This window comes from Grus americana, chromosome 8 (genome assembly GCF_028858705.1).
Source record: "Grus americana isolate bGruAme1 chromosome 8, bGruAme1.mat, whole genome shotgun sequence".
In the NCBI taxonomy this organism is placed as follows: Eukaryota; Metazoa; Chordata; class Aves; order Gruiformes; family Gruidae; genus Grus; species Grus americana.
Genome location: NC_072859.1, coordinates 34,431,409 through 34,457,119, shown reverse-complemented (window position 1 = coordinate 34,457,119; position 25,711 = coordinate 34,431,409). Strand labels below are relative to the sequence as shown.

Genomic DNA, 25,711 nt, shown 5'->3' with positions numbered 1-25,711 from the left:
AAATAATCATGACTTTATAAACCACAATTATTTCAGTTGTATTCTTTAATTGTAGCTTTATTCTTAGGAGGACAGTAGGGAGTAAAGGTTGGATGTTAAAATCTTACAGTGTGAACCGGGAAACGGCTTCAATGACTGTTCAGGTTGGGTTGTCCGGGTTCCACAAAGTGTTTACAGTGGTTTAGAGTTAAACTCTTAGTCATGAGTACAAATATTTCTTCCCATCTAACTATATTCTAGTTTCAGCTTTGCACATAAAATGTAATAAAAAAAGCAATTTATCATATGCTTGTTCTCTTACTTATGAAAATCCAACAGCAGGTTTCAGCTGTGAAATACGGGCAGCAAAAAGTCTGCCTCCAGAACCAGAACACGACCAATGCAGTGCAGATGGCCTCACGCCGTGAGGCCCGTGGGTCAGAGCCCACCACGGCAGGGCAGCGGCTGCAGTGGAGACCTGTGACTGGTCAGCACTGGCCTGAGCGGGGCAGCAGCCACGGATCATGTCCTGTTCCACCTGCTTCCCGTAAAGTCTATGCGAGGTCCTACCTAGAAGACAGTGAGTTTGCACCCAGGGAGAGTGGAAATACACTCCTGAGCTCAGAGCAATGTATTTCCCCTCTTCTCTACAGGCAGCTATCAGCTGAGAACCCCCCATTCTACTTTTTTTTTTGCTAGACTCAAGCATCTTTAACAGAAGGGCTCAGACATCTTAGATCTATATACTCTAAACATGATCTGATTTGAAGACGTTTTTCACTTGATTTCAAGCACTATGGGACAGAGCTAGTCTTCTCCAAGCAGAACTAACTGCCTTCTCTGTAGTAGGGGCTCAGGGGCAGCTCCTGGTCAGACCTGGCCAGCCCCTGGCAAGCAAAGCTCCTGACTCCCTTGCTCTCCACAAACACCACTCAGTGGGGATAGTTTTAAAATGCTTTAGTTTTACTTTCCCAAAATCCCTCCGTGGTTTCTACTTGGGGATCACATAGACGGCAAATTCAGGGAGAAAAAAGTACGACAGGGATACCCAATTCCGCAAGCAGCTGGAATCAGGTGCAAACCAGCATTTCACAGAGAATCACTTCCCAGAGAAAGCTCTGGGAAATACAATTATTACATTCACCACCGAAAGGCTTATGGTAACCACATTTCAAAACAGGTGAAAGTTGCCTTGGTCCTTCACAACCGTTTTCAACAACAGAAAGAGGAAGAGTTAGATGAATGTTCATTTCTCCTGCTGTTAAACTTCACTACCTCCCTATTCAAAATAGATGGCATAGACATTTGCAAGAGCAAACAGCGAAGCGTTCTTGAACACGTACGACGAAAATGTGTCACTCTCCGGATCCCACAGGCACCTGCTTCCAATTTGCATGCTCTGCTCGTTCAGCTGCCCGATATGTATAACCACAACAATCTTGTACCTCGGTATCATAAGCTCTTTTACCCGAGCTTTAATAACCTGCAAGAGAAAAACAGGTTTAGACACAAGCGGTGAGCTCTCTTCACAGGGCATGCTCAGTGGTTTGGTCTTCTGGGACAGACAAGTGCAGGCACCGCAGTACTGAGCCCCAGCAACAACCCCGACGACAATCTTTGAGCTGCGGCATTTGAAATGTGTCCTGCAAACTGCACCAGCCCGTGGACAGGTGGTATGTACGCTGCTGTGCTCCTTGCACAGGAGAACCAACGCTTCCATCTGCTCAAAACAGGCACACCTTCCTGCCGAAATGCAAGTACAGATGTTAAGTAAGGAGTTTCTGTATGTGAATACTATATTCTCCTCCATATGTGTTCATAGTTACCTGCTACGGGGAAAGGAAGAGCAGACAGTACCGCTTTTTTAATGCCGGTGAGCTCTTCTGAGCCAAATCAGCTGAAAGACTAAAGGGTCAGGCAAGTCTTTTCTCAGCAGCATCAGCAGTAAGACTGGATTTAACCGAGAAGTAGCTTGCATACGTGTCACCATGCAGAATTCAGCCACTACCATAACTGGCCTGTATCAGAAAGGTCTGGTGCATACTTAAAACTTACTAATAGCATTTCTGGACAGGGCAACCACAGCATGGAGTTTTTACTGAACCATGTGCTTGGCCAGAGCCACCACTGCTCAAACAAACCTCATCATTAACCCACATAAGCCAGCACTCATCTCAGAACAACCCTTGGTGCATCTTGACGGCCTCCTCCAGCATTTGTTTTACATTTGATATTTATATTTGGGGCCTTCCCCTCACTGACGGCCACCTCCCTGACACCCCATAAAGGCATGATGACAAAATGGCCGCCTCACGCTTCAAGCGCATCGTTACCTCAGCCATGACCTTCGTCATGTCCCTGCACTGAGCCGGCTCGTAGCTCTGCTCCCTCAGGTAGCTTCCCAGCACATCCTTCAGGATATCATCCACCGCTGCCACCGGGAAGCGTTTAGGGGGACCTGAGGGGCAACCCGATGAGGTTAAGCTCGGTTTTCTGAGGGAAAACCCACCGCGCTGAACCCAGAGAAAGGCGCCTCGGGGATCCCCGGAGATCCGGCCCTGGAACCTACCCGATCGGGGGTCGCTGCCAGCCGCGCCGCCATGCATCCCCGCACCGCTGCTGAGGGGAGGCGGAAGGGCGGGAAGGCGGCGGCCAGCGCCGACCCGCGGCCGCCGGGAGCCGGTACCGGCTCCCGGCGGCCGCGGGTCGGCGCTGGCCGCCGCCTTCCCGCGCAGCCAGCGCCTCCATGTCCCCACAGCCTCCGTGGGTCCCCACGCACCTCCTGTGTCCCGCAGCTCGCCCATCCGCAGGCCCCCACGGGGCTCTGCGTGTCCCTACAGCTCCCACGGCCGTGTCCCCGCAAATCCCTGTGGGGTTCCCATGGCCCGTACATGTCCCCACAGCTCCTTTATGTCATGGCCCCTGAGGGGCCCTGCAACCTTTGCAGGACTCTGCGGGTTTGCACAGACCCTGCATGGCTCCTGTGGGTCTTCAGGGCCCCCATGGGTCCCCATGGACTCCACAGGTCCCCGCGTATGCCTACAGCCACCACGGGTCCCCTTGGCCGGCATGTGTGCCTATAGTCCCCGTGGGTCCCTATGGCCTCCACAGGTCCCCACATGTCCCTATAGCCCATGCAGGTCCCCATGGCCCCTGTGGATCCCCATGGACTCCACCGGTCCCCACGTGTCCCTACAGCCCTGACATCTCTCCATGGTCTCCATGGGCCCACTCAACCCCTGACATGTCCCCATGGCCTCCGTGGGTCCACTCAACCCCCACAAACCCCCACAGCCACGGTCCCTCACGTCCCCACAGCCCCCATGTATCCACACAAGCTCCATGGCCGTGTCCCTGCAAATCCCTGTGGAGCCCCCATGGCCCTCACATGCCCCCACAGCTCCTTTATGTTGTGGCCCCTCAGGGTCCCTGCAACCTTCACAGGACCCCGTGGGTTTGCACAGACCCTGCACGGCTCCTGTGGGTCTTCAGGGCCCCCATGGGTCCCTATGGCCTCCACAGGTCCCTACATGTCCCTATAGCCCATGCAGGTCCCCATGGCCCCTGTGGATCTCCATGGCCCCCCACCGGTCCCCATGGACCCCACTGGTCCCCATGTGTCCCTATAGCCCTGACATCTCCCCATGGTCTCCATGGGTCCACTCAACCCCCACAAACGCCCACAGCCACAGTCCCTTCATGTTCCTACAGCCCCCAAGTATCCCTGCAAGCTCAATCCGTCCCCATGGTCCCTGTGGATGTCCACATGTCCCCACATGCCAACCCCAACCTGTCCCCAGGCCGGGAAGATGCGCCATGGCTCCAGCAGCAATGACATTTTTGGGCCAGGGACACGGCAGCCTGCTGCCTGGCTCCTCTGGGCGCTCCTGCACGTGCAAGCAAAGCTCACTCGGAAAAAAAGTAGTGTTTTCTGGTTTTGTTTATTTTCAAGGAAAAAAAAAATCACATTTAAATTGCAACTCAATTGGGTATTTAATGTGGTTCTTATGTATAGAATTAATAAACTTTGTTCTGACGTGGGGATGTATTTGTTGCAACATTATGCGTGGTAAATAATTGCATATTCAAGATTTTGTGAAATGGGTGACGGGGAGAATGGAGGAAAGACATTTATAAAAAACATTATTTACAAAAATGATATCCACATAGTCGTATTCTAATCTATAAGGCAAGTAACATTTAAAATATGTTGTTTCATGATTATCTTCAACAAGTCAATACAACACATTCATATTACCAGTGGTCAAATACAAAGCTTTGCTGCAATAGTCTGTGTGCAACAAACCTGTACGTCTTTTACAGTTTTTTCTCTGAGAACAGTAGGTAAGCAGCAAAGTTTTCATCACAGACTAAGCAGTACCTAGGCCATCGTAGACTAAAGGTATAATATATCTCATTGCACGTTTAGGCAAAAAAGGCCAGCCATTAATTAACTTATTTAACTTAAATCTTAAAAATAGACCTGTGTATCTTAATCCACAAATATTTATAAACATTTTATACAGGAGGGAGTTCATAAAATGATACAGGGCGATACCCTGGGAAATCCAATTCGCTTCTGGGGTTTCCTCTGGGTTCAGAGGTATCACGGCGAGGTTCTCCTGCGCCCTCCACCCACCACCCGTGGCCGCAGGACCGGAGCTTCAAACCACAACCCGACTCGATTCCTCTCTCAGACCACAACTAACGTCTCCGTACGTTTTTATGCCGTCAAAGCAAGCGGGTGATTTCATCAACCTTAGAGCATTTTGGAGTGGAAAAACCCCCTCCTGCATGGATTACGAACCCAAGAGCAGGACGGCACATCTGCAGCGATTCGCCCTGTGTCCGGAACAAGAGAGATTTCTAAGGGAGGAATCGGATATTCTGAACGCCTCGCTAAATCCCGGCGTGTTCGATCACATACTGCTTGGCCTGTAGTGAAGTCCTGCTTGCGTGCAAACCTTTGAGGAGCATCGCCACGCTAACGCTTGTGATTTTAAGAACAAATGTCAGCAGCGTTATCTGCAGTCTCTCCTGAAGTGAGAGGGGACGTCACGCAGGAGGCGGAGGGGATTTCTGCAGATCTTTTTTTTTTCCTGCCTTGCAGTGAAATAAGAAATTAAATACTGATGATCATAAAAACTCCCTGGCTCTGCAAGAATTACTTTCCTTGGGAAATTGTGAGAAAAAGAACTCCTCTGGCTATGAAATAAAAATATTTGAGACAGTAATTTCTTACTGGAAAAGTACAATGTGATGATGTTATGTATTTTGGTCACGGTAAGCTTCAAAATTAAGTTTTTTAACCAAAACATTTTCACATTAAAAACAACGAAAGGGTAGGGGAAAAAAACCCACTCCAAATTCAGTGTATTAAAGTGGCTTTCTGAAATAGATGTTGGGTGTTTGGGTAACAGCCCCATGGGCCATATTTCCAAAAAAAAAAAAAAAAAAAAAAAAAAGGTGAAGTGGAGCAGGATTCCTCCCGGCCGCAGAACTGCACCTCGTGCCCGGTGGGCAGAGGAACCGCGGCGCTGCCGAAGGAGATGGGGAACCGAGGGAGAGGTCCAAGGAGGGACGGATGTTTTTAGTAAAAGATGTTTGACTCTCCCTTAGGTCATTTAAAAAATACATCACTTTTTCATTGCAGTCCAGCCATTTAAAAATGATTCTGCGGGGAGATAGCGAAGCGGGGATGCTTTATGGGATGCTCGTGCTGCAGGAAGCTCTGCAGCTGCGGTTCAACAGAGTGCCATCGCCGGATGGTTTGAATCATCTGGAATTAGGTAAACGAACACAAGTATGACTTGCGGCGGCGTGGGCAGCACGGCAAGGTCTGGGCAGGGACCTCGGTGGTAAAATGATCACCCGTGCAAGAGCTGGCCAGTTTTTACAACCGGGCACTAAACAACTACCCCGGGTCTCTGTGATCGTGTTGAAAGGAGAAGGCAGCCGGGTCTCACCTGCGGGTGTGCATGACTTCAAAATGATCAAAATAATAAGTTTAAGCAGCACATTTTTCTGGTGCTCCCCACGCAGCTCAAACCACAAGAGATACCCCGAAGCATCCCGCAGCGAGGGTGTGCCACTGCCTTCTCTCCCCATCGCCTCCCTGCCTGGCCAAAACGGGACATCATCTTCACATAAACTCTTTTTTTTTTTTTTTTTTTTTTCCATCTATGTTTTAAAAAAACCTGTAATAGATAAATCCCGCAAGGGCATACTGAAGATAAAATCAATTTAACTGAAATACTGAATAACAGCACTAACATCTCTAAATCCAGCCTGCATCAGGGGGAGCATGCAGTTGTGTAACCTCCTCGGTACAAGATCACGCTCGTGTGACAAAGCTTTTGCGAGTGAAGCCACCCACGTACGTACCGAGAATTCACGCCAGCTGGGCAGGAATGGGAGTTTAACGGACAGTGGCCTTACAACAAAAATAAGCAGCAGCTTTAGAATATGGGAGTGATATTTAAGAACAAAAGTAAACACCAAATGAAACGCTTATTATCTGGTAGCGTTTCACACTACTGAGCAATTTCATAGTTATTAAGAAATATTGTTAAAGTAGAAAATTGGTCTGAAACATCTCCTGTGAGGAGTGCCGTCAGCTGGCTGGGAATCCTGAATATTTGCAACAAACAGAAGAAGAAAAGTTGGGAGAAAAAAAAAAAAAAAGCCTTCTTGCTCCTAATATCTAAAGACCCAAGTCTGCAGGTGTCGGCAGGGAAAACTCCTCCCGGCTCCATCAGCGGGCACCCTGACCCTGCAGGCGTGGGCTGCTGGGACCCCGGAGGAGACAGCTCTATGCAAGGCTAAAATCACACCCGTTGATTATTTGAATGCCTCTTTTATTTATCCTTTTGTTCACTCGGGTAGTCAGATGGGAGTGCTGCTGAGTTCAGGGGTACCAGTGCCGGAGGGCTGAGCCCCCTTCTCAGCCCCCGCCTGACTTGGCGAAAGACCCTCTGGACCGCGCGCTCAGAAACGGAGCGCCGATGCTTAGCTCTGGAAATGCGGGTGATGTACAGGCAACCGAACCGCTGCTGCCTTTTCAACTCCCTGCTCTCTGCTAGCGGGCAGGGATGTGGTCCCTGAAGATACACGGTTTTTCCTGCCTAAAAGCGGAGGCGAAGCCTGCAGAGCCCGAGTGCCCCGAATGCAACAGGGCAGCGCATCCCCCGTGCCCTCTCCGGAGCCACGGGCTCTCGCCACTACTACAGAAGCCAAAACTGGGGATAAACGTCCCTATATACGCCCCTCTTTGGTGCTCCGAAGGTAAGTCTGATACATCCCAAGCTGCTGCTCCTAATCTTTTTTTCTGCTGACACCTTCTCAAAGCCAGGTGGAAAGAAACCCAGGCTCCTGCGCTTCAGACTTAGAAACACAACTGGTCTGTTCCCGCTCCCCGCGTGGGACAATGCTGGGGTGCCACGCTCCTACGGCACGCGGGAAGACAAATACACGACAAAATAAGCATCCCCGGGGCGCTCTGCCGCTCCGCCTCTCTGCTCAGACATCAAACAGGGCAGGAAAGCTAAACCGTCACCGCGGACCGGCATCTCCTTGCAAAGGAGTCCAGAAGGGTGATCATGCTGGGAGGGAAAGCGGAGACACGCAGTTCAATGCTCCGGAGAAAACAAATGCCTAGCGAACCGAAACGCTACGCGAAAAATTGGCAAAAGCAGTACGCAAAAAAACCTGTCCCGAACCGCTGGTTTTGGTCCCAGTGTTGCGGGCTGGGAATAACTGTTTTGTGTCACCCGCCGGTGGCCGCGGGGGGACCGTGTCCCCGAGGGGCTGCCGAGGTGCCGGCGCATCGAACTCAGGTCTGCCAGGCAATTTGCCCCAGAAAGGGAGCAGGACTTTCTCATCTCCCTACCCAGGCCGCGGGCGCTGCATCCCAGCACCGCCACGCACCCAGAAAATGTCACCTCCGTTTTGTGGGACAGCGCACGTGGGACAAGCTTGGGAGCTTTGGGTTACAGGGTTTTCTTGTTTTGTTTAAAAAGCATTTAAAAACCCAGTGCTAATGTAAACACCTTGTCTTTCAAATGAAATATAAAGTAAAATATCTATGTTCTGGTAATATTTACATTATAAAATCCTTATTTTTCAGGACTATGACATAGATCTCTTTTGGAAGCATGAGTTTTATAACAATTGTACACAGCGTGAACCAACTATGCCAAAACTGATTCTTAGATTCTGCCCTGTATTCCTGTGTCGGAAAGGGGTAGGTTACACAGTTTATACATATTTCCATTTCAGGGGACAAATTATTAACGGAGTCGAACGCTCCATCCAGGAGTACTGGCAAGCGTACTTTCAAAAACCGCAAAGATGTATGAAGTGGCGTAACTGAATTAATTGTGCTTTATCTTCTGCGTTGATCCCTTTTGTGAGCACGCGCACAACTCGGGCACCCTGCCATACCTATCTCAGCCTGGGAGTCACCTCGGAACTGAAACAGCTCCAGATTTTCTTATTTTCTTTTAAGATGGGCACGGATTTCTGTTTTCTTCCATCACTCCAAACTGCCCTGTGAGCCAGCAATTCCCAACATGCACAGTCTGAGTTTTTTTTAACGCAAACGCACAAGCCTAATCCTGGCAACGTTTGTGACTAACATTAGCGCTGTTTGTCATCTCACGCATGAGATGAGATGAGATGAGACACAGCAGAGCCCCCAGCACCCCATTCAGCGGATGCTCCTATGCTTCTCTCTGCACCTCAACAGCAGCTGCCTTTAATTCCGAAAAGATCCCTTCTGTTTTCCCCAATATGGCCAAATTCTCCCATCAAAAGAAGCTCTCCGTCTCGGCAGATGCCGCGCCACGAATGCCACGAACGCTATCGCCGCGTTGCCCGCAGTAGCTCGAGACTAATGTCAGCTGGGACTCAAACGCCGCCGCACGCTGCGCGGGCGATGCGCAGGGAGGAGCAGCACACGGCGCAGGAGCCGGCTCAGGGAAAACACCAAAGGACAATTATTCCCCCCACCCCGCAGCCTCCGGTTTAGCACTTCGATGCGTTTTCCCCATCCCATGAGATAGCTGCTGCTGATGCCGGCAAGGCCGGCTCCTGCCCCACGGGCTTTCGGCAGCCCCCCACGCTGCTCCTGCTCCCCCGGCCAGCGCTGGGTGTCCCAGCAAGGGCCAGGCTCGGGCTGCGTTCGTTCTCCCGTGCTTGTATATACACGCCGTCCTGGCAGAGGGGTAACATGGAAAGGCACGGGGAGGGGGGGGCTGCATCTCTTTAAAGCATTTTCTAAACCTGTGGAGCTATCAAAAATGGGGGGGGGGAAAGGGAAAAAGCGAGATGAAATGCAACCAAAAATCTGGAGACTGCTCAGAAAATGTGTCTTTAAAAACAGCCATCGCTTTTCCCGGACAGTGCTGTAGGCTCGGAGCTCCTGCCCAGCCTCTCTGCCTGCTCATCTCCTTATCTGCCGCTCTGCAAAGTGTAAGGACGCGCGGCAGAGAGAGGAGCTCCTCGCCTGTGCACGCGCCGCTGGGACTCCTGACGGTTAATCTGCGGCTGTAAGAGAACAAGGGCATGTTCACGGAGGTTTCTTGTAATGGAAGTTCGACGTAAGTACTCTTTATAGAAGTGACTTTTTTTTTTTTTTCCTGCTTTTTGCTGGGAGACTGTATTAGGAACCTCCACATTTACAGCAATATTTTTTTCTGGAGTTAAACCAGCTAAACTTGAAGATAGAGCTTTTTATTCATCACCGTGAGACGTACTAAGGACCGAAGAAAAAGTAAATCAGCATGTCGGTTCTGCTTCACTCTCTCTTTGTGAGGCACCCCCTTCATAACAGCTATCAGTATTGTATTTAAATCGTATATATTGACAAAATGTAATCTACCTCTGTAAGCATTGTGCCATTCAACAGTACTACTATTAAATTTATATACCACAGTTTAAATTACATCCATTTCATGAATGGTAAAATGCTAAAACTCAAGTGTCTAACTGCCAAAATACAGCCTTACTGGAATGAGTACAATTTACAAATACAATAATTACATTTTAAAACCATTAACAATGTTACATCTAGAAGTAAATACTGTAGGACTGGTCAAGACGGTGTTTTCCAAGGAAAAAATGCTGAAAGTTGTCGACACTTCCAACAGAAATGTCGCGAGTGCAGGATATAGTTCATTTTCCTTAAACTGTAATTAAAACCCGTTCCACACACAGCAGTCCTTGGGTATTTTCCATATTATTTTCCATAGACTTGCATAAGCTTCCATCAGTTATCGGCCAAGTATTTACCTAGAAATGGGATCAGAAATCAGCTGCGGGGAGGAAGCAGCCCCGATTCCCGGGGGATGGCCGCCCGCCGCCGGCCCCTGCACCCACGGCCGCGCTGCTGTGATGCACGAGCAGCGTATGGAAAAATACTTGTATTCCTCTGCAGCAATGGGGCAAAAGGCAAAATATTTGTCTTTCTCTGCAGCAATGGGGCAAAAGCTCTTCCTGGAGATCCCCAGACCTTGCCTTTCATGCAGGACCCACGAGCAGAATAGAGCCCATGAAATTCAACGCTCTCATAAGCGGTAGCAGGATGTATTTCACAAAATTTATTTTATTTCACACTTTTGCCCCTCTGCCGCCGGTCAGCCCCATCACGCCGTGCTGCGGTGGGACCTCTGGGCTTCAGCCGTCACCAAATATCCAGCACGGGCAGCCCCAGGCACGCCAGCACAGCTGGAGGGGACGTCAGGGACACTGCCATCCCAAAGAGGAGCCGCCGGCGAGGCACCTACCTGCCGCAAACCTCTTCTTGATGAGGGAGAAGCGGTACCCGGCGCCGACGAGCTCGATGTCGCAGCTGGACAGCGTGCTCCCCTCGCTGGTGAACTGCACGGCCAGGGGGGCCGGGGTGCTGGGCCCCTCCGAGAGCTGGAATCGGGCCAGCAGAGACCCCACACCTGCAATTGGAAAGTCCCGCACGAGACCCTTAGAGCCAGGAGAGGCACGGCACGCGTCCCGGGGCCAGGTTTGCCAGCAAAGGCAACGAGATGCCCAAAGTGCTGCAAGCGAAGCCCACTCCCATGGTGGTACCCGAGCCAGCAGCATCCCCCGCCTCCCGGGGCGGGGGGCAGAGGGGAAACCCCTCATCCTCCCAGCAGAATTTTGCTTTTCAGACACCCCAGCGACACGGAGCAGCTGAGCTGCATGGGTGACACGCGGTGAAGTGACCCGTGGGAGGCTGCGGTCCCCCCGACGGGGATGCAACGCGGAGCCTCAACCTTCAAATACAGAGGGGCAACGGAGCAAAGGACTTGGCAAACAACCGCATCCAAACCTGGCGTGTTATTACCCTTCCGTGATGCCAAAGCGGTTGGCAAAACACTACTGGTGGCACATATCCCCGCTTTTCTGAGCTCTTTGCTCCTAGTTTTTAATAGCATCCTCCCCCGGCAAGCGCCAGCAGGAATCTGCGTGTCCGGACTTGTGTGCAGGCACGATAAACGGGTCAGTGTCTGATTTAAGTATTCAGAGTTAATAACATGCACGTTTGCAGGATTACCTCCATTTTCTGACTTCTGAGAGATATCGGGGATCTTCCACAATATCCTTTGCTGTTCGGCATTCCTAAAAACACACGAAGAAGAGCATTTCTGTGAGAAACAAAAAATTACAAAGAAGTCATTTGAATTTTGCTAAAGGCTGTGTGGGCTGGGGGAACGGCTCCGGTGCTGCTTTCCAGAGCAGGGGGACCTTGGCTTTGGGTTTGACCCGAGCAGGAAAACGCTGGTCTTGCACTGCAGGAGAGCGATGGGCGAGAGGCAACGGGGCCGGGCTCTGCCCTGCTTCCCCGCTGCCAACGCGCATGCCCGTGCCTACGGCAGCGACAGCCACGCGTCCCTCCGAGCCCTCGAGAATGGTTCGTGGCTTAGACGGGCGCGCTCTTTGCTGGGTAAAACTGGCTGGAAGGCCGAGCCCAGAGAGTTGTGGTGAACGGAGGTAAACCCAGTTGGCGGCCGGTCACAAGTGGTGTTCCCCAGGGCTCAGTCTTGGGGCCGGTCTTGTTTAATGTCTTAACTGATGATCTGGATGAGGGGATCGAGTGTGCCCTCAGTAAGTTTGCAGATGACACCAAATTGGGTGGGAGTGTCGATCTGCTGGAGGGCAGGAAGGCTCTGCAGAGGGATCTGGACAGGCTGGATCCATGGGTCGAGGCCAACTGTATGAGGTTCAACAAGGCTCAGTGCCGGGTCCTGCACTTGGGTCACAACCACCCCCAGGCAACGCTACAGGCTTGGGGCAGAGTGGCTGGAAAGCTGCCCGGCGGAAAAGGACCTGGTGGTGTTGGTCAACAGCCGGTGAACATGAGCCAGCAGTGTGCCCAGGTGGCCAAGAAGGCCAACAGCATCCTGGCTGGTATCAGGAATGGTGTGGCCAGCAGGACCAGGGCAGTGATCGTCCCCCTGTACTCGGCACTGGTGAGGCCGCACCTCGAGTGCTGGGTTCAGTTTTGGGCCCCTCACTCCAAGAAGGACATTGAGGTGCTGAAGCGTGTCCAGAGAAGGGCAATGAAGCTGGTGAAGGGTCTGGAGCACAAGTCTGATGAGGAGCAGCTGAGGGAACTGGGGTTGTTTAGCGGGGAGAAGAAGAGGCTGAGGGGAGACCTGATCACTCCCTACAACTATCTGAAAGGAGGTTGTGGTGAGGTGGGTGTTGGTCTCTTCTCCCAAGTAGCATGAGATAGGACAAGAGGAAATGGTCCCAAGTGGTGTCAGGGGAGGTTTAGATTAGATATTAGGAGAAATTTCTTCCCCGAAAGAGTGGTCAGGCATGCCACAGGCTGCCCAGAGAGGTGGTGGAGTCACCATCCCTGGAGGTGTTCAAAAAACGGGTAGATGTGGCACTTCGGGACATGGTTTAGTAGACATGGTGATGTTGGGTCGACAGTTGGACTTGACGATCTTAGAGGTCTTATCCAACCTTAAGATTCTACGATTCTATGATTCTATAAAAGTAGCCAAAACACAAAATAAGGGTTGTTATTCTGCTGCCTGCACACATGCGTTCAGCTCTGACCGCTTGCTTGTGGGAATGGCAAGGAAAAACCATCAGAGTGGGGTGGCATGCTTCCTCCTGCAAGAGGAGGACAGGTTTGGGTCCCCAGCGTGCCCGCAGACGCCTCCCGAGTGGCAGAGACAGCAAAAGAGCTCTTTGTCGGGTGAGAGGTTCCTACCAGACAGCGGGAGGAAGCACAGCTTGAAGTTTGGTGACTCCTCCGTCGACGGGGACGAGGAACTGGACGTTGTTTAGAGCTACCGGTGTGGTCATTGCCTCTGTATTGTATTTGTAGTCAATGCGGAGGTCAGTGCTTGCATGGTCACACCGCCAGCTCACTGCAAGGTTTAATGGAGTAGACTGAATACCCTGGGCAGATACCTTCCAAAATGACAGAAAAAACATTTAGTTTCCGTAGGGGTGAAGGGAGAAATCCCATTTTACAGACACGGTAATTGCATTTGGTTTCAGAGGAGACAATACCTTGGATTCTCATAGAAAGTTTGTACTGGGCTCAAAATCAAGCAATCTAGCGACCCACAGAAGGGACTAGCGGGATAACATGCCCCCACCTCACGTTATCTCCACTCTGCACTAGGGAAATAGCTTCTCTTACGTCTCCAAGTTAAGCACACATTTTTGGCACGGCTTTATCTCACACAAAAACCCCTACCTGGTATTTGAGCATATCCACATTGTAATAGGTGGCTTGCGGTTTCTGTTCCGATACCTTCTTTAGGTGAGTCATCAGATTTGGCATGTTGACCCAGAACTCCTTCGTGTTGGCGTCACTCTGCGTGTTGTCACTGCACAGAGGGAGAATTAACCCTTCACGTAAGCCGCCTCGACGGGAGAAAGTTTCTCTAGGAAGCATGCAGGGCAGCGGCGCCGGCTGCCAGCTGGGACCGCATTGAATCCCACATTTCGAGAAATATTGCCTCCCTCCTGCGCATCTCTGGCTTGTCCTCAGGTACCTCCGGGGAGGCACAGCAGATGCGACCCGTAGGTCATCTCACTTTGCAAAGAGGAGGTCTAACGAGCGGAGCGAGGCACGAAACGAGCAAACCCCATCAAAGCACTTGCTCCTCTCTGCTGATGCTCTTCTGCCTGGCAAAGGGGCTGCCCTCAGGAGTACTCCGGCAAATACGTAAGGGCTTGAGAGTTTCCTTCCCCAAATTAGGGCGGGCTTCCAAGCAAGATACTTCGGGCCATGTGTTTTTGCCAAGGAAAAACTACTTTTCTGGAAACCCGCCTTCCTGTGGGATGCTGGCGAGGCGGGGGCTTACCAGCAGAGGAGCTGGGGGTTTGGCAGGACGTGCTCCAGCCTGTTGTAGTTCAGCACGCGGAAGGTGAGCACCGCCGGAGCGGGGTTGTTGGCAAAGTGTCGGGTGATGCCCGCTGGAAACGACAGCACCATCTCCCCTGTGATCTTCACGATACACCTGCAGCGCCGGACACAGAGACCGAGGGGGGGGGGGGGAGGAAACGGGGGGCTCAAAATGCAGCAGGAGGGGAGGGTTCACGGCAGGGACGGTGCGGTGACAGCACCCCACTTCCCACCCGCCCCGCCGGGGAACGAGCCTCTCGTGATCCTAAACTACAGCGAGCTGCAAGAGCAGGGAAGGCTGGCAGCCTGCTAGGGATGGGGACCGATGCTCAGGGAGATGCCCCAGGAGCATCCTGACCGTGGACCCCGCACCTGGCGCAGTGCACTGACATCCCAGCACCTCCTCTTCTCCCCCCCATCCCTTGAGATGCTCGCCAGAGCCTCGAGAGCACCCCAAGCCTGTCCCGACCCCGGAATGCCCCGTATCGACACCCAGACCCCGTCCGTCGGCACCTACTTGTTCGGGTCGGCCCCTTTGAAGTACGCGTTGACGGTTTCTGTGAAGGCGGCGGCGACGGGCAGGGTGTCCTGTGCCCCCATGGTGAGGGGGCTGGGCCCCCGCGATGAGCCTGCAACAGAGCAAAAAACCTCCTCTTCTTACCCGCAGAGAGAAACGGCACCGCTCCCCCCCGGGGCCGGGGCGAGGGGGCACTCACCAAGAGCCCCAGCCCAGCTTTATGGGCAAATAGTAAGAAAAAGTCCCCCAGGCTTTGGATGAAGCTTTAAAAACCTTTTAACATTGTCTTTCCCGCAGCCCAAAAGCAAGCAAAGAAGATAACGGAGGAGCCCCGGCCACGAGCAGCATGCGGGGCAGCGGCACCCCCCCGGCACGGCGCTGGGGGGGCTGCGCACGGCAGGCTTTGCATGACAGTTTTTGCAGGAGGTTTCTGGGCCCCAGCAATTGGGGCTGGGGGGGGGGGGGGCTCGTTGTGCCTCGGCCGGATTGCTCAGGCTACCTGGGGGAAAGCGGGATATCATCCGTCGCTGCCTGAACTCCTGCCTGCGGGACCCCCAGCCTGTGGGGAACCCCGCAATCCCTGGCACGCTCCCCGGCGTGCCCGGTGACACCCCCCCCCCCCCGCACGGCTGCTCACCCCGCAATGCCCGCGGTACGCTACGGCAAATCTGCAAATCGTCGGCAACCTGGAACTACGGAGGAGAACGTGGGACTCTGGGTGCAAAAGCTAGAGCGATCCACGGTTTAGTCAGATGATTAAAAAAAAAAGAGGAGAAGCTTGCTTCGGTCATGCCGCGCGTCTGTGGACACCAGCCGGGCTCTGAAATAATTCAGCCCCGCAGGGTCACACGCAGGTTTCCCTTTGCTGGCCAGAAATGCCTGACCCCCAAAAAACATTTGAGGAGGAAAGCATCGCTGCACGCGTACGCCAGAAGCCCTGGGCGTGCGGGAAACCCTGCGTGGGGGGGGGCAATGTCCCGCTCCCCGCCACCAAGAGGAGAGCGAGTGGGGGCTGTTGGCACGGCAAAACTCTCGCCTCTCCCCTGGGGAAACTGCCGAAAGATCAGCCCAGCGTTCGTGTCTGGTCACACAGCCGACGTACAAGGCGCTGACCCCCGGGCACCCGAAAAACTCCTGGAGAGGTCAGCACCCCTGCCTGGCACCTCCGGCTCAGCCTCATCTAGTTTTCTGCACCGCACCGTTTTGGAACCTTCTTTTTTTCTTTTTAATATCGCAGCCTGTACATCAGGGTACGCACCAGGATTATTTTCCCTGGTGCAAACTATAAAGCAATGGCAAAAGTCTCCGGAGGGGACCCCGACACCCCCTTACTCTGTTACCTTCGTTCACAGGGTCAGAATCGGGGAGGCAAAACGGGCTATTAGTTCCACCCAGGGTTTTGTTCAGAGCGTGCAAGCGTGTGCAAGCGTCCAGCCAAAGCCACCCGAGATTAAATGCCGGCCCGGGGAAGGGCAGCACCTCCGCCGGCAGCGGGGCCAGGGAAAAGCAAAGCGACTGAGCGAAACGCAGTGTGTGTCTGGTGAGCTCCCGCTTTTCTTCCTGGGCTGGCTTTAAAAATAATGCCCTCTCTTTTTGCTCTGCTGCTTCCCACCGCTGCCCCGTTGCCTGGTGCGCACGTGCGTTTGTTCGCTGGCTTTTTTTTTGCCCAAGCAATCCGCCGCGGGGTTTGTGTGAGGTGCTATACGGTCCTGGCTTGCTGCTGCAAATTTTAAATAAGAGGGTTTGGGTGCAGGAAATCAGGGTTCGTAACATCTCCTGGGGAAAGCACTTCTGTCGCTTAAATGACACTTTGAGTTTTGATATATTAATTGTGAAAAAGCGCGGCATTTGCAGATGAAGATTCCTCGCGCCTTACAAATGCATCTGCGCAGGCAGCGCATTAACGTAGAAAACCAAAGTTGCTCTCTCCTAGAGGCACAGATGAGCCTCTCCTCCGGGGCTGGGCTTTGCCCTTCAAATGTCTAACGGAGCCTAAAAGGGTGTAAAAAAAATAAACGTAGCCACGCGTCTCCCTCTTGGTCTGAAGGGACACAGGGGAATAAGTGATTTCAGCCGCAGCCCGGAAAAACGCTGCTCAGTAAAGCGCAGCGCGTCCGGCTGTCCCAGCGCACGGGACGGGCAGACGGAATCTCACCCGCACGGGACAGAGCCATCGCCACACGCACGCTAATTATCCTAACGATCCCAGCGAGGCAGCCTGCGGCTCCCCAAGCTTTCGGCTTTGGAAGACACAGCCCCACGCCGCGCGTCAGGGATCCGGCAAACCGTCCCGCTGAAGAGCAGACGCGTCACGTCAGTGCCAGGCGTGCGCGAAGGCATGGGCAGCTCCCCCCCAACCGCCCGTCGCCGCAGCCACGCTGCGACCCCCGGCTGTGCGGCAGAGGGGACACGCGCGGGCTGGCAGGGCAACGTATTTTTTTAATAAATTCTTTCCATGGACACCACCGGTGGGTTATCGGAGAGCGCATCCTTGCTCCCCACACCCAGAGCAAGGACCACCCCCACCCCCCCCCCGGCCCCGCGCACCAAATCCGTCCGCGAACGCGGTGGGGTGTTCTCATCACATCCACCCAGACACACAGACGGGGTTCAAAACCGGCAGCGCAGGCTGGCTATGGAGGGGGGAAAACTGGAGGTGCCACTCGGCAGAGGAACGCCAGGGAAGGCGAGAGGAAGGTCCTTCAGCTGCCCAGCACCAGCAAAGCGCACGCTCCTCGCCAATATAACCATTCTTCTTTGGGAGAGAACACCGAACCTCCCAGAGAGACACGCGCCGACGCAGCCGGGTTTAGCCTAGACCCTGCCCCGGTGCCTTTTCCCTGATTTTTCAGTCTCTCGGTTCTTCCACCGTTTCTCCGTACATATCCGAGACTTCTGCATCCTCCGGAATGAGAAACGGTGTGTACAGGGATAAGCTGTCTCGTCTCACTCCCCTCTGTTCCCAGGCTCAGGTGGCCTTTGCAAACCTGGGTTCATCCAACAGCAGCAGCCACAGAACAGCCGCCGCGTTTCTGCCCTGACTCGCCCCAAAACTCACGTGGCTGTAACCGGCGTTCAGGGGTCTCGGCTCCCTCCGCTCTTCCCCCACGAACCTCTATGTTCTTCTCTTCACAGCTTCAGAGACTAAACAGCTTTTTAATTAAAAACTCTAATGTAAAAAGAAGGCTGTAGTCTATTTTAAGTCTGAAAATTCTTTTCTGGAAACATCGAGACACAAGTCTAGTTAAAGCACGTACTGTGGCACGCCTCCACCAAAAATCTGGCTTTTCAGTGACTGGCTTCAGGAGTCGTTTTTAGAAACTTTCCATTTTGGCAAAACGACCTGATAATACTGGAGGAAAAAAAATTTAAAAAAAAAAAAAAATCCACTTTATGGAGCTTTGGATCCAGCCAGAAGCAGCGCACCAGGTTTATTCACCTTACTTTTCGCTACACGAGGGTGGGAAATACAGACGTGGAGGAGCGACAGCGATCCTGGTACACAGCTCTGCCGGCGTATCTGGGGGAGCAGCGCCAGAGCTGCACCACGTCTTCGCACACACGAACAAACTACCCCGCGTTCCGCAAATGCATGGATCTTGGCCAAAAACCCCTCCAAACCTAGAAACAAAGGATCATTTCTCTTCATGCCCCGAGTTACAGATGCCAAACTCCAGAGATCTCCTTTTGCCTCCCTAGAGATGAGCATTGAAATTTCACTTTTTTCTTTTTTTTTTTTTTTTGAAAGTTGGCCTCGGAGATGTCGGGCTAGATGAGGGTGTGGAAGCGAGATAGCTCCTTCCCGGGACGTGAGATGAGCCCGGAGCCAGCGGCATGCTCCTGCAGCCCCGATGCCATGCCAGCCAGCGTTCCCCACGCCGCCGAAGGGCTCAGCCAGGGACCGGGGGACAACCCCCCCCCCCCGCTCCCCCGGTTCTGACCCTTCACGCTGCCGTAACAAAGTACGAGGATTGAAATACACCCTTCCAAACCGTGAATAGGCAAAACCACGGGAAAACCCCCGAACGCTAGATGTGCTCGCAGTGCCGGTGGCCAGGCTGAGTGAGGGGGAGGAGGAGGTGCGGAGCCGGGGGTGCGCAGCGCCGGGGTACGCATATTGGGGGGTGACGCGCTCAGCTCTTCCCGAAGCCCCGGACAGGCGGGTGGCACCTGGGAAAGGAAACCCAGGAAGGTGGTTTTTTTTTTTTGGTTTTTTTCCTGGAAATGGCAAAACTGCAGCGAGGGTCGGGAGGCAGCAGTTCCTCCCCGGCCCCCTCCCAGGTCTAAGCGGGGGGCTGCGGTCAGAGCGGGACCACCGCCTCCATCCCTGCCCTCCGCTGCTGCTACGGCATCACGCTCACCAACATGGGCTTTGCTCCAGAACCACGAGCGGCCCGTGCTCAGTGGCCGGGCAGCGCAACGCCGGGCTGTTTGCTGGAGGGGACGCGCTTTAGGGATCGCACGCGGCACAGAGAGCGAGACCCACGGGAACCGTGCTGCGGCACAGCCCGCCACCAGCATCCCCCAGCCAGCCCCAGCCCAGCTCTGCCCGCAGGCGCCACAACAGCTTCAACGCGCTTCCCTCAGGTTTTAAAGCACCTATTCCTGCTGCTAGCAAACCTCCCCGCTTTGCTTTGCTTTTTTTTTTTTTTTTTTTTTTTTTTTTAAGAAAAACTATAGCTGGCGCCTGTGAGACGAAGCTTCCTCCAAATCCTCGGGGCTCCCGGAGCGGGGCTGGCCGCCCAGGCGCTCGTTGCTCTGCCCTCTCTGCCGTGCGACGCCGCTCGGTGAAGCTGCCACCTGCCCCGAAACAAGCTCTCCTCCCCCTGCGTGCTCCCCAATGCCCTTCTCACCCACAAGACACCCCAAAACCCACAACGCCTCCGGGCCAGCCGCCCGGCAGCACAACCTGGCGCCGTTTCGGCCACGCTCCCTGGCAGCGCTGGCACGCTCCTGACCCCTCGCCATGGAAAAATCCGATGGGAGGTGGGGAAAGGGTCCCGGCTTGGCGGCGAAGCCGTCGCCCTTTGGTTTTTAATTAACCGCACTGTGCCACAGCCCGCTCGGGGTAACGAGCAGCTCGCGAGGGAGAGCAGAAAGAAGCCCTGGTTGACAGAGTCAAGTTCCTCGGCAGTGCAAGCGGTTTCGCTCTCTGGTTTTCACCTCAGTCTCGGTACGAGAATATTCTTTTGGGTTTTGGTTTGTTTGGGTTGGTTTGGTGTTGGGTTTTTTGGTTTTTTTTTTTAATAGATAAAGAGGGAAACGGATCGTCGGGACAAATGGCACAAATCAGATCAAAATTATTCAGGTCGAACTTGCGATGTCATCTAAGTAACCGTAGCATTTTGCACGGAAAGCCGGACTGGAGCCTTTGAAGGAAACCCCGGGAAGTCAGAGAGCAAGAGCAAGGGGAGCAAGTCGTTACCGGGTATGCTATGCACTACTTACCTTCGAAAGTCAAATAAAACTTTCCTCTGTCAAACCAAACGAGGGAAGGCTGTTCATTCTCTGTATGGCCAGGAGTTGAAGCGGGATGGGAAAGGTTAAGGAGAGGGAGAGAGAAGGACACAGTGTGAGTCACAGAGCAGGTCATTTATCTCGCTACGGGGAGGGGACGAGGCGCTGCAAGCCGTTCACGTGCAAGGAAAGGGGGGGGCACTTAAACTTTGATTTTGGCTCAGGAAACAGAAAGCAGAAAGCGAAGCTATGGAAGCCCAGATGGAAGAGTACTTTTGCCTGCTTGGTAAGGATTTTGGGGGGGTTTATCTCTTTTTTTTTTTTTTTTTTTTTGGTCTAGAGTAGAAGAGGCTTCTCGGCTCCTGCCCTCCGTTAGCACGTTCTAACTGCGCTGACTTTGGCAAACAGCCTCATCCTCTTCACCCCCGGCGACGTCTCTGCTGGGCTACAACAGCGGCAGCGAGCGTTTCCCTGGCGGGATGCTGCAGCCGCGCGCCACGCCGGCGTGCAAAGCGAGTGACAGTGGAACGCAGGTATTTTCTGTTGCATTTCAGGACGTAAAACTTGCAGATAAACGGACACACGCACACAGAGCAGGAGATGCCTAGCTGGAATTTTTCCTTTCCCGTTACAACCACCAGCTCCCTGCACTCACACCGCCTCAAAAGCCACGTTAGACACCAGGTAGTATTGAAATAATTAGGAGTAGAGGGGGAAAAAAAGAAAACCAACGGCTTTTTGAGCTGCTAAATTAACTCTTTTGAATTGAGGAGGTGATAGCCTTTCACCCCGCAGTCTTTGTCGTCACTGAGAAACTGTCATGCAAGGTGCTGCGAGCGGGGGGGTGCCGGGGCTCGGGGTGCCCGCAGCCGCCCGCTCCGAAGCCGGGTGTCTGGAAAGCGCCCTGCTAGTACGGGACCCGCAGGCGTTTCACAGCGCCTTTCAAACTGCAGGCACTTTGTCAATGAAAGCATCATCTTCTGACAACAGAAGTAGAAGAAATGCAAAGGAAAGAAAAAAAAAAAAAAATGAGAAAACGAATCCCAAATAAAATCAAGCAGCGTACTATATCAATGAAAAAAGACAGAGGAGGATTTTAACAAGAAAAATAACAGAAGGGGCGCTGACACAGAAATAACAGCTTCTTTCTTGGCAATAAATTATTCAGACCGCACATGCGACCACAACGAAAGCAAACCAGAGCAGCACGGAGGACAAATAAACGAAATCACTCTTGGACAAACTCCATCGGACTTTGCCACAGGAAACAAGAGACGGAGAGCGTGGCGGAGACGGACCCGAGGGCTCTGGGCAGCCCCAGCCAGGTCGGGGTGTCCCAGCCCCACGGGACCCCAGCGGTCGCTGCCCCACCGCTGTGCCCACAGAACTGCCCGTCCCTGCCCGCACAGCTCGGCCCCCGCTGCGCCGCACGCCTTTCGCCTTCTCTTTCCCTCTTTCTCCGTGACAGACCCGGGAATTCGACGTGCTCTCTCCTCCGCTACGGGGGTACAGCCCGGTGCGGCAAGGTGATGCTCACCCAGCGCCGGTGCCCACCCTTGCGCCGGCCGCCTTGGCGGAGACAACGGGGAGATGCTTGGGTTTTCCCGGAGCGGGTCCCAAACCTCGTGTGCCCCTGCTTGCCCCCCCACACCCCCCCAACCCCGTCCGGCTTTTCCCAGGCCAAATCCTGGCAACGTGGCACCCGCCACTTGGGTTGCACGGTGCTGGGAGTGCAAAACCTGCAATCTGGGGGTGCTCCTCCCGGCTGCCCCGTTCAGCGTTCCCCTGCCGAGGGGTGACCCGAGAGCCCTGATTTCGGCTCCCTTGCAAGGAACCCCCCTGCGGAGGGGGTGGGAGCTGCCGGGGCCAGCAGGCACAGCTTCCCCCCACACTCCCCCCAGCCACGGCAGCCCCTGCTGCTCAGGGTGGGTAGGTCATTAAAAAACATCAACCGGCAACGTTTGTTCACAAAAATATATGTGTTAAAGGAAAAATAATAAAATTTAAAAACGAGAGCCTAAGGGAGCCACGCCTGCTCAGCCTACAGCACCACCACACAGCCCCCATTTCATGGCCGCTTCTCCCGGCCTCCTGAAGCCCCCACGACCATCCTCATCCTCAGCCTGGCTGCTCCCCTCCACCAAAATTGCCTTTACCGCCAGGACCCCAGGCACCGGCCGAGGCCACCGCCAGCCCCACCGCCGGCCGCTCGGCAGGACAGCGGGCACGGACAGGACCGACAGCCGCCACACCGGGGATGCTGGGGGCTGGCTGGCCCCTTGCTTGAGCTGTGGGGTTGGTTTTTTGGGTTTTTTTTTTCCCAGCAGCATGCAGTGACGGTGACCAACAACCGGCGAACAGGTAGAAGCATCTACGACACTTGCGGGGGGTGAAGCAAACAACAGGATGGAGACGCAGGTCAGAGACTCCAGCAAGCCGACGGGGAGGGCTCGGGCGGGCACGCGTGGCCACCGGCACCGTGGGGACATCGCGCGGGGCCACCCCATCGTCTTCCAGCCATCAGAGACGGTGTCGGGGTGGCGATGCTGCCGTCCCCACGGCCTCGCAGGGTGACAGCCGGTGGGAAACGCTGCAGCCAGGACCGCGGCTGAGCACGCGCAAACACCGGCCAGGTTTGGGTTTGTTTTTTTTTTTTTCGGAGCCATGGCCTGCAAAGCTCCTTCCCCACCACACAAACCAGGCGTGCTCATCACAAAAACCACGGAAAGAAAAGGAGAAAAAAAAAAAAACAAAAAAAAAAAGGAGGAGGGGTGTTCCTGGTAGAAGATGGAGCTGAGGAAGCAAGGGGCGGTGGGGCTGGCAGCTGGGTGGGATGGTGGGGATGGCAGAGGAGGGTGCACCGGCAGCTGCGACGGAGGGGACGGAGGGGACGGAGGGAGGTGCGGGGGACCCAGCGCGTGGAGCTTGGGAGCTGCCAGCCAGACTTTATTTGCATTTTTTTTGTCTCAGGCCCCAGGGGGACCTGGGGGAGGTTGGCAAAAATCCATGTTTTTCAGGACATTCCTCCGAAAGAAAACTGCAGTGCTTTGTTCTGGTCTAGGACGTGTCAAGCCAATGGTTTGGAAGAGCCTTCTCCAAGACCCCGTTTCCCACTACCACTTTAAGGGGAAGTATGAATTTAAGACATTCAAAGAGATTTAATATTGGCTGTCTCCTGAATCCCAAGTCTGGCTTGCCAGCCTCCCTCCCCTCCAGGGTAGAAGCATCCCTCGCAAAAAAAAAAAAAAAAAGAAGCTTATTTTGACCAAATTTACAGACCATAAGCACATTTCATGTTATATTTCACTTGCTGACGACCTCTACCTTCCCCAAACGTTCATTTTTCACAACATTTGGAGCTGCCACAAAGAAAGCTTCCCCAGCAGCATCACGCTCACGATCCATCACACCCAACCCCCTCGAATCCCCTTTCGCACTTAAAAACCTGAGGAAAATTAATGACCGTGGACCCGAAGAACAATCTAGCAAATGAAAAGGCTTCGGGACTCTTTTAAGGACATTGAGAAAGGTGAAAGAACAGCAGTGCTGTATGTTTTTACCAACGGTGGGAGTGGTGGCTGCACTCAGGGAATTGGTGGAAGATATGGAAGAAGTACTTTCAGCACGGGCTAAAGGTGCTATCGGAGGAGGGCTGGATGAGTGAATAGGAGGGCTAAAAGGCCTGGACTGTAGAAAAACATAAAATAACAAAAGGTTAAAGAAAATATGCACAGCGACATTTGCATCAAACACACAGAAGCTTTCGCCGTAACCCTCCGCGCTTCCACGGCCTCCGCCGGCGTCCCCGGGCAGCCCCGCTGGGCCAGCGCAAAACCGAACGGCTTTAGTTCTTTTGGCGTCAGCGGCGGTTTAGTCTGGGCCTGGGAAAGCGGCAGACGAGTCCCACCGTCTTGCTGGTCTGGGTGTTTGAAGTCCCCGCTCGCGCTGAGCGCGGGAGCTGCAGGGGCCACGGGACGGATTTAACGCACCCGGTACCGGGAAGGGAGCGGTGCCCGCCGTCCGCCAGCGCACCCGGGAGCAGCTCACTGGGTCCTTACAGACCCTTCGGGGATAATTCTGTATCCGTAGCACCCATCCAAAAATTCTCTGCAGCTTACCTGAAGCGGCCCGGGTGGCGGGGCAGAGCCCGGCAGCCCAGCAGGCACGGTACGGCGGTGGGCACCCCCCACCCAGCCAGCCGCCCTTCCCGGGACGGCCAGACCCTCGCCGCCTTGCCTCCCCAGGGGCGCAGTCCCTTTTTGTGCCCGTTTTCTGCCTTTACCCCGACCGCCACCCTCCGCTCGCCGGCGGTTGGCATCACCGGGCTGTGCCGGCGGGCAGAGTGGGAGGCGTTCGCAGCCGCTTTCCCACGTGTCGTTTGTCTTGGTGAACAAATCACGGAAAACTCTACCCCCCCCTCCCCGGGCGGCCCTCGCTGGGTTACGAGCTCTTAGTGACTCGGCTCCGTTAATCTGACCAGACTGCAGACGTGCCCCCCAGCACACACCCCCCACGCCGTGCACACCGCGCTCCCACTCGCGGCGCTGAACATACCACGTCGGTCACGGTGGGCTTGCCGGGGGGCAGCTTGGGCCGGGAGGGGGGTCGGGGCGGCGGTGGCGGAGGGGTGCCGCAGGTGGCCAGCGGCGTGCCGGGACGAGCCGGGGACGAGGAACCTGCAACAAATGGGAGGCGTGAGCGTGCCGCAGGCTGGCCCCCCCGGCTGCTCCCCCTCCCCAGACCCCTGCGCCCACCCGTGCCCATCTTCTCCCCCAGGAGCCGGCGTGGGTGCCCACGCACGCCCTGCACGAGTTCCTCTTGGCCGTTGCTCCGCACGGGAGAAGAGCTTTTTTTTGGGATTGCCGATGCCCGTGCATTTCTGGCAGGGGCCGCCCGCCTGCGCCAGGTACCTGGGCCCCCTCGGCCAGGGACGCCGTGCAAAATCGTTATCGGAGGAGTTTTATGGCTTTACCTGAAAACCACACACAGGGAAGGGAAAAATGACGTGCTGCGAATGAGTTTAACCCCCGCAGCAGCTGATGCCACAGCTCCCAGGGCTCCTGGGGCGGCATGGCCGGCAAGCGGGGTCAGTTCCCCGCCACGGGAATGAGGGGTCCCGCTGCGGGGAGCGGGGGGCAAAGCTTTGTCCGAGCAAAGAAGAGGAAGGGTGGCAGAGCAAGGTTATCAGGTTTTCCCAGCCCTCCGGAAGGGTTTTGAAGGACGAGAGCGTGCTGTCGTCAGGGTTCACGTGGTGCTGCGAAGGGGGATTTTTTGCAATCAGAGAGAAATTTCAATAGGTGAATAAGAAGGTATCCAGCGGACTATTTTGCTCCCTGTACAGAAATTCCTTCTGGGGTAAGTTCCCCAATAACTGGCGCTGTACAGAG

At 54.3% G+C, this 25,711-nt stretch overlaps 2 protein-coding genes across 2 annotated transcripts in view; both read right to left on the bottom strand.

Moving 5' to 3' along the window:
* Positions 1-44: 44 nt before the first annotated feature.
* On the bottom strand, positions 45-2,783 carry DYNLT5 (dynein light chain Tctex-type family member 5). The gene is made up of 4 exons (XM_054833765.1): positions 2,549-2,783; positions 2,313-2,437; positions 1,323-1,462; positions 45-549 (listed from the first exon to the last, which is right to left on the bottom strand). Exons 1-4 carry the CDS (start codon positions 2,781-2,783, stop codon positions 546-548), a joined length of 504 nt encoding a protein of 167 aa, XP_054689740.1. The 3' UTR covers positions 45-545.
* Positions 2,784-3,903: 1,120 nt separating this feature from the next.
* The window catches only part of SGIP1 (SH3GL interacting endocytic adaptor 1), a 60,666-nt gene continuing 38,858 nt past the window's right edge, over positions 3,904-25,711 (bottom strand). The window contains exons 16-25 of the mRNA XM_054834214.1: positions 24,879-25,000; positions 23,885-24,011; positions 20,316-20,375; positions 14,868-14,979; positions 14,310-14,465; positions 13,697-13,829; positions 13,202-13,404; positions 11,531-11,595; positions 10,764-10,928; positions 3,904-10,269 (exon numbers count right to left, since the gene is read on the bottom strand). Coding sequence (XP_054690189.1) covers positions 10,247-10,269; positions 10,764-10,928; positions 11,531-11,595; positions 13,202-13,404; positions 13,697-13,829; positions 14,310-14,465; positions 14,868-14,979; positions 20,316-20,375; positions 23,885-24,011; positions 24,879-25,000 — 1,166 coding nt within the window. The 3' untranslated portion in view covers positions 3,904-10,246. The remainder of the gene's footprint in view (positions 10,270-10,763; positions 10,929-11,530; positions 11,596-13,201; positions 13,405-13,696; positions 13,830-14,309; positions 14,466-14,867; positions 14,980-20,315; positions 20,376-23,884; positions 24,012-24,878; positions 25,001-25,711) is intronic.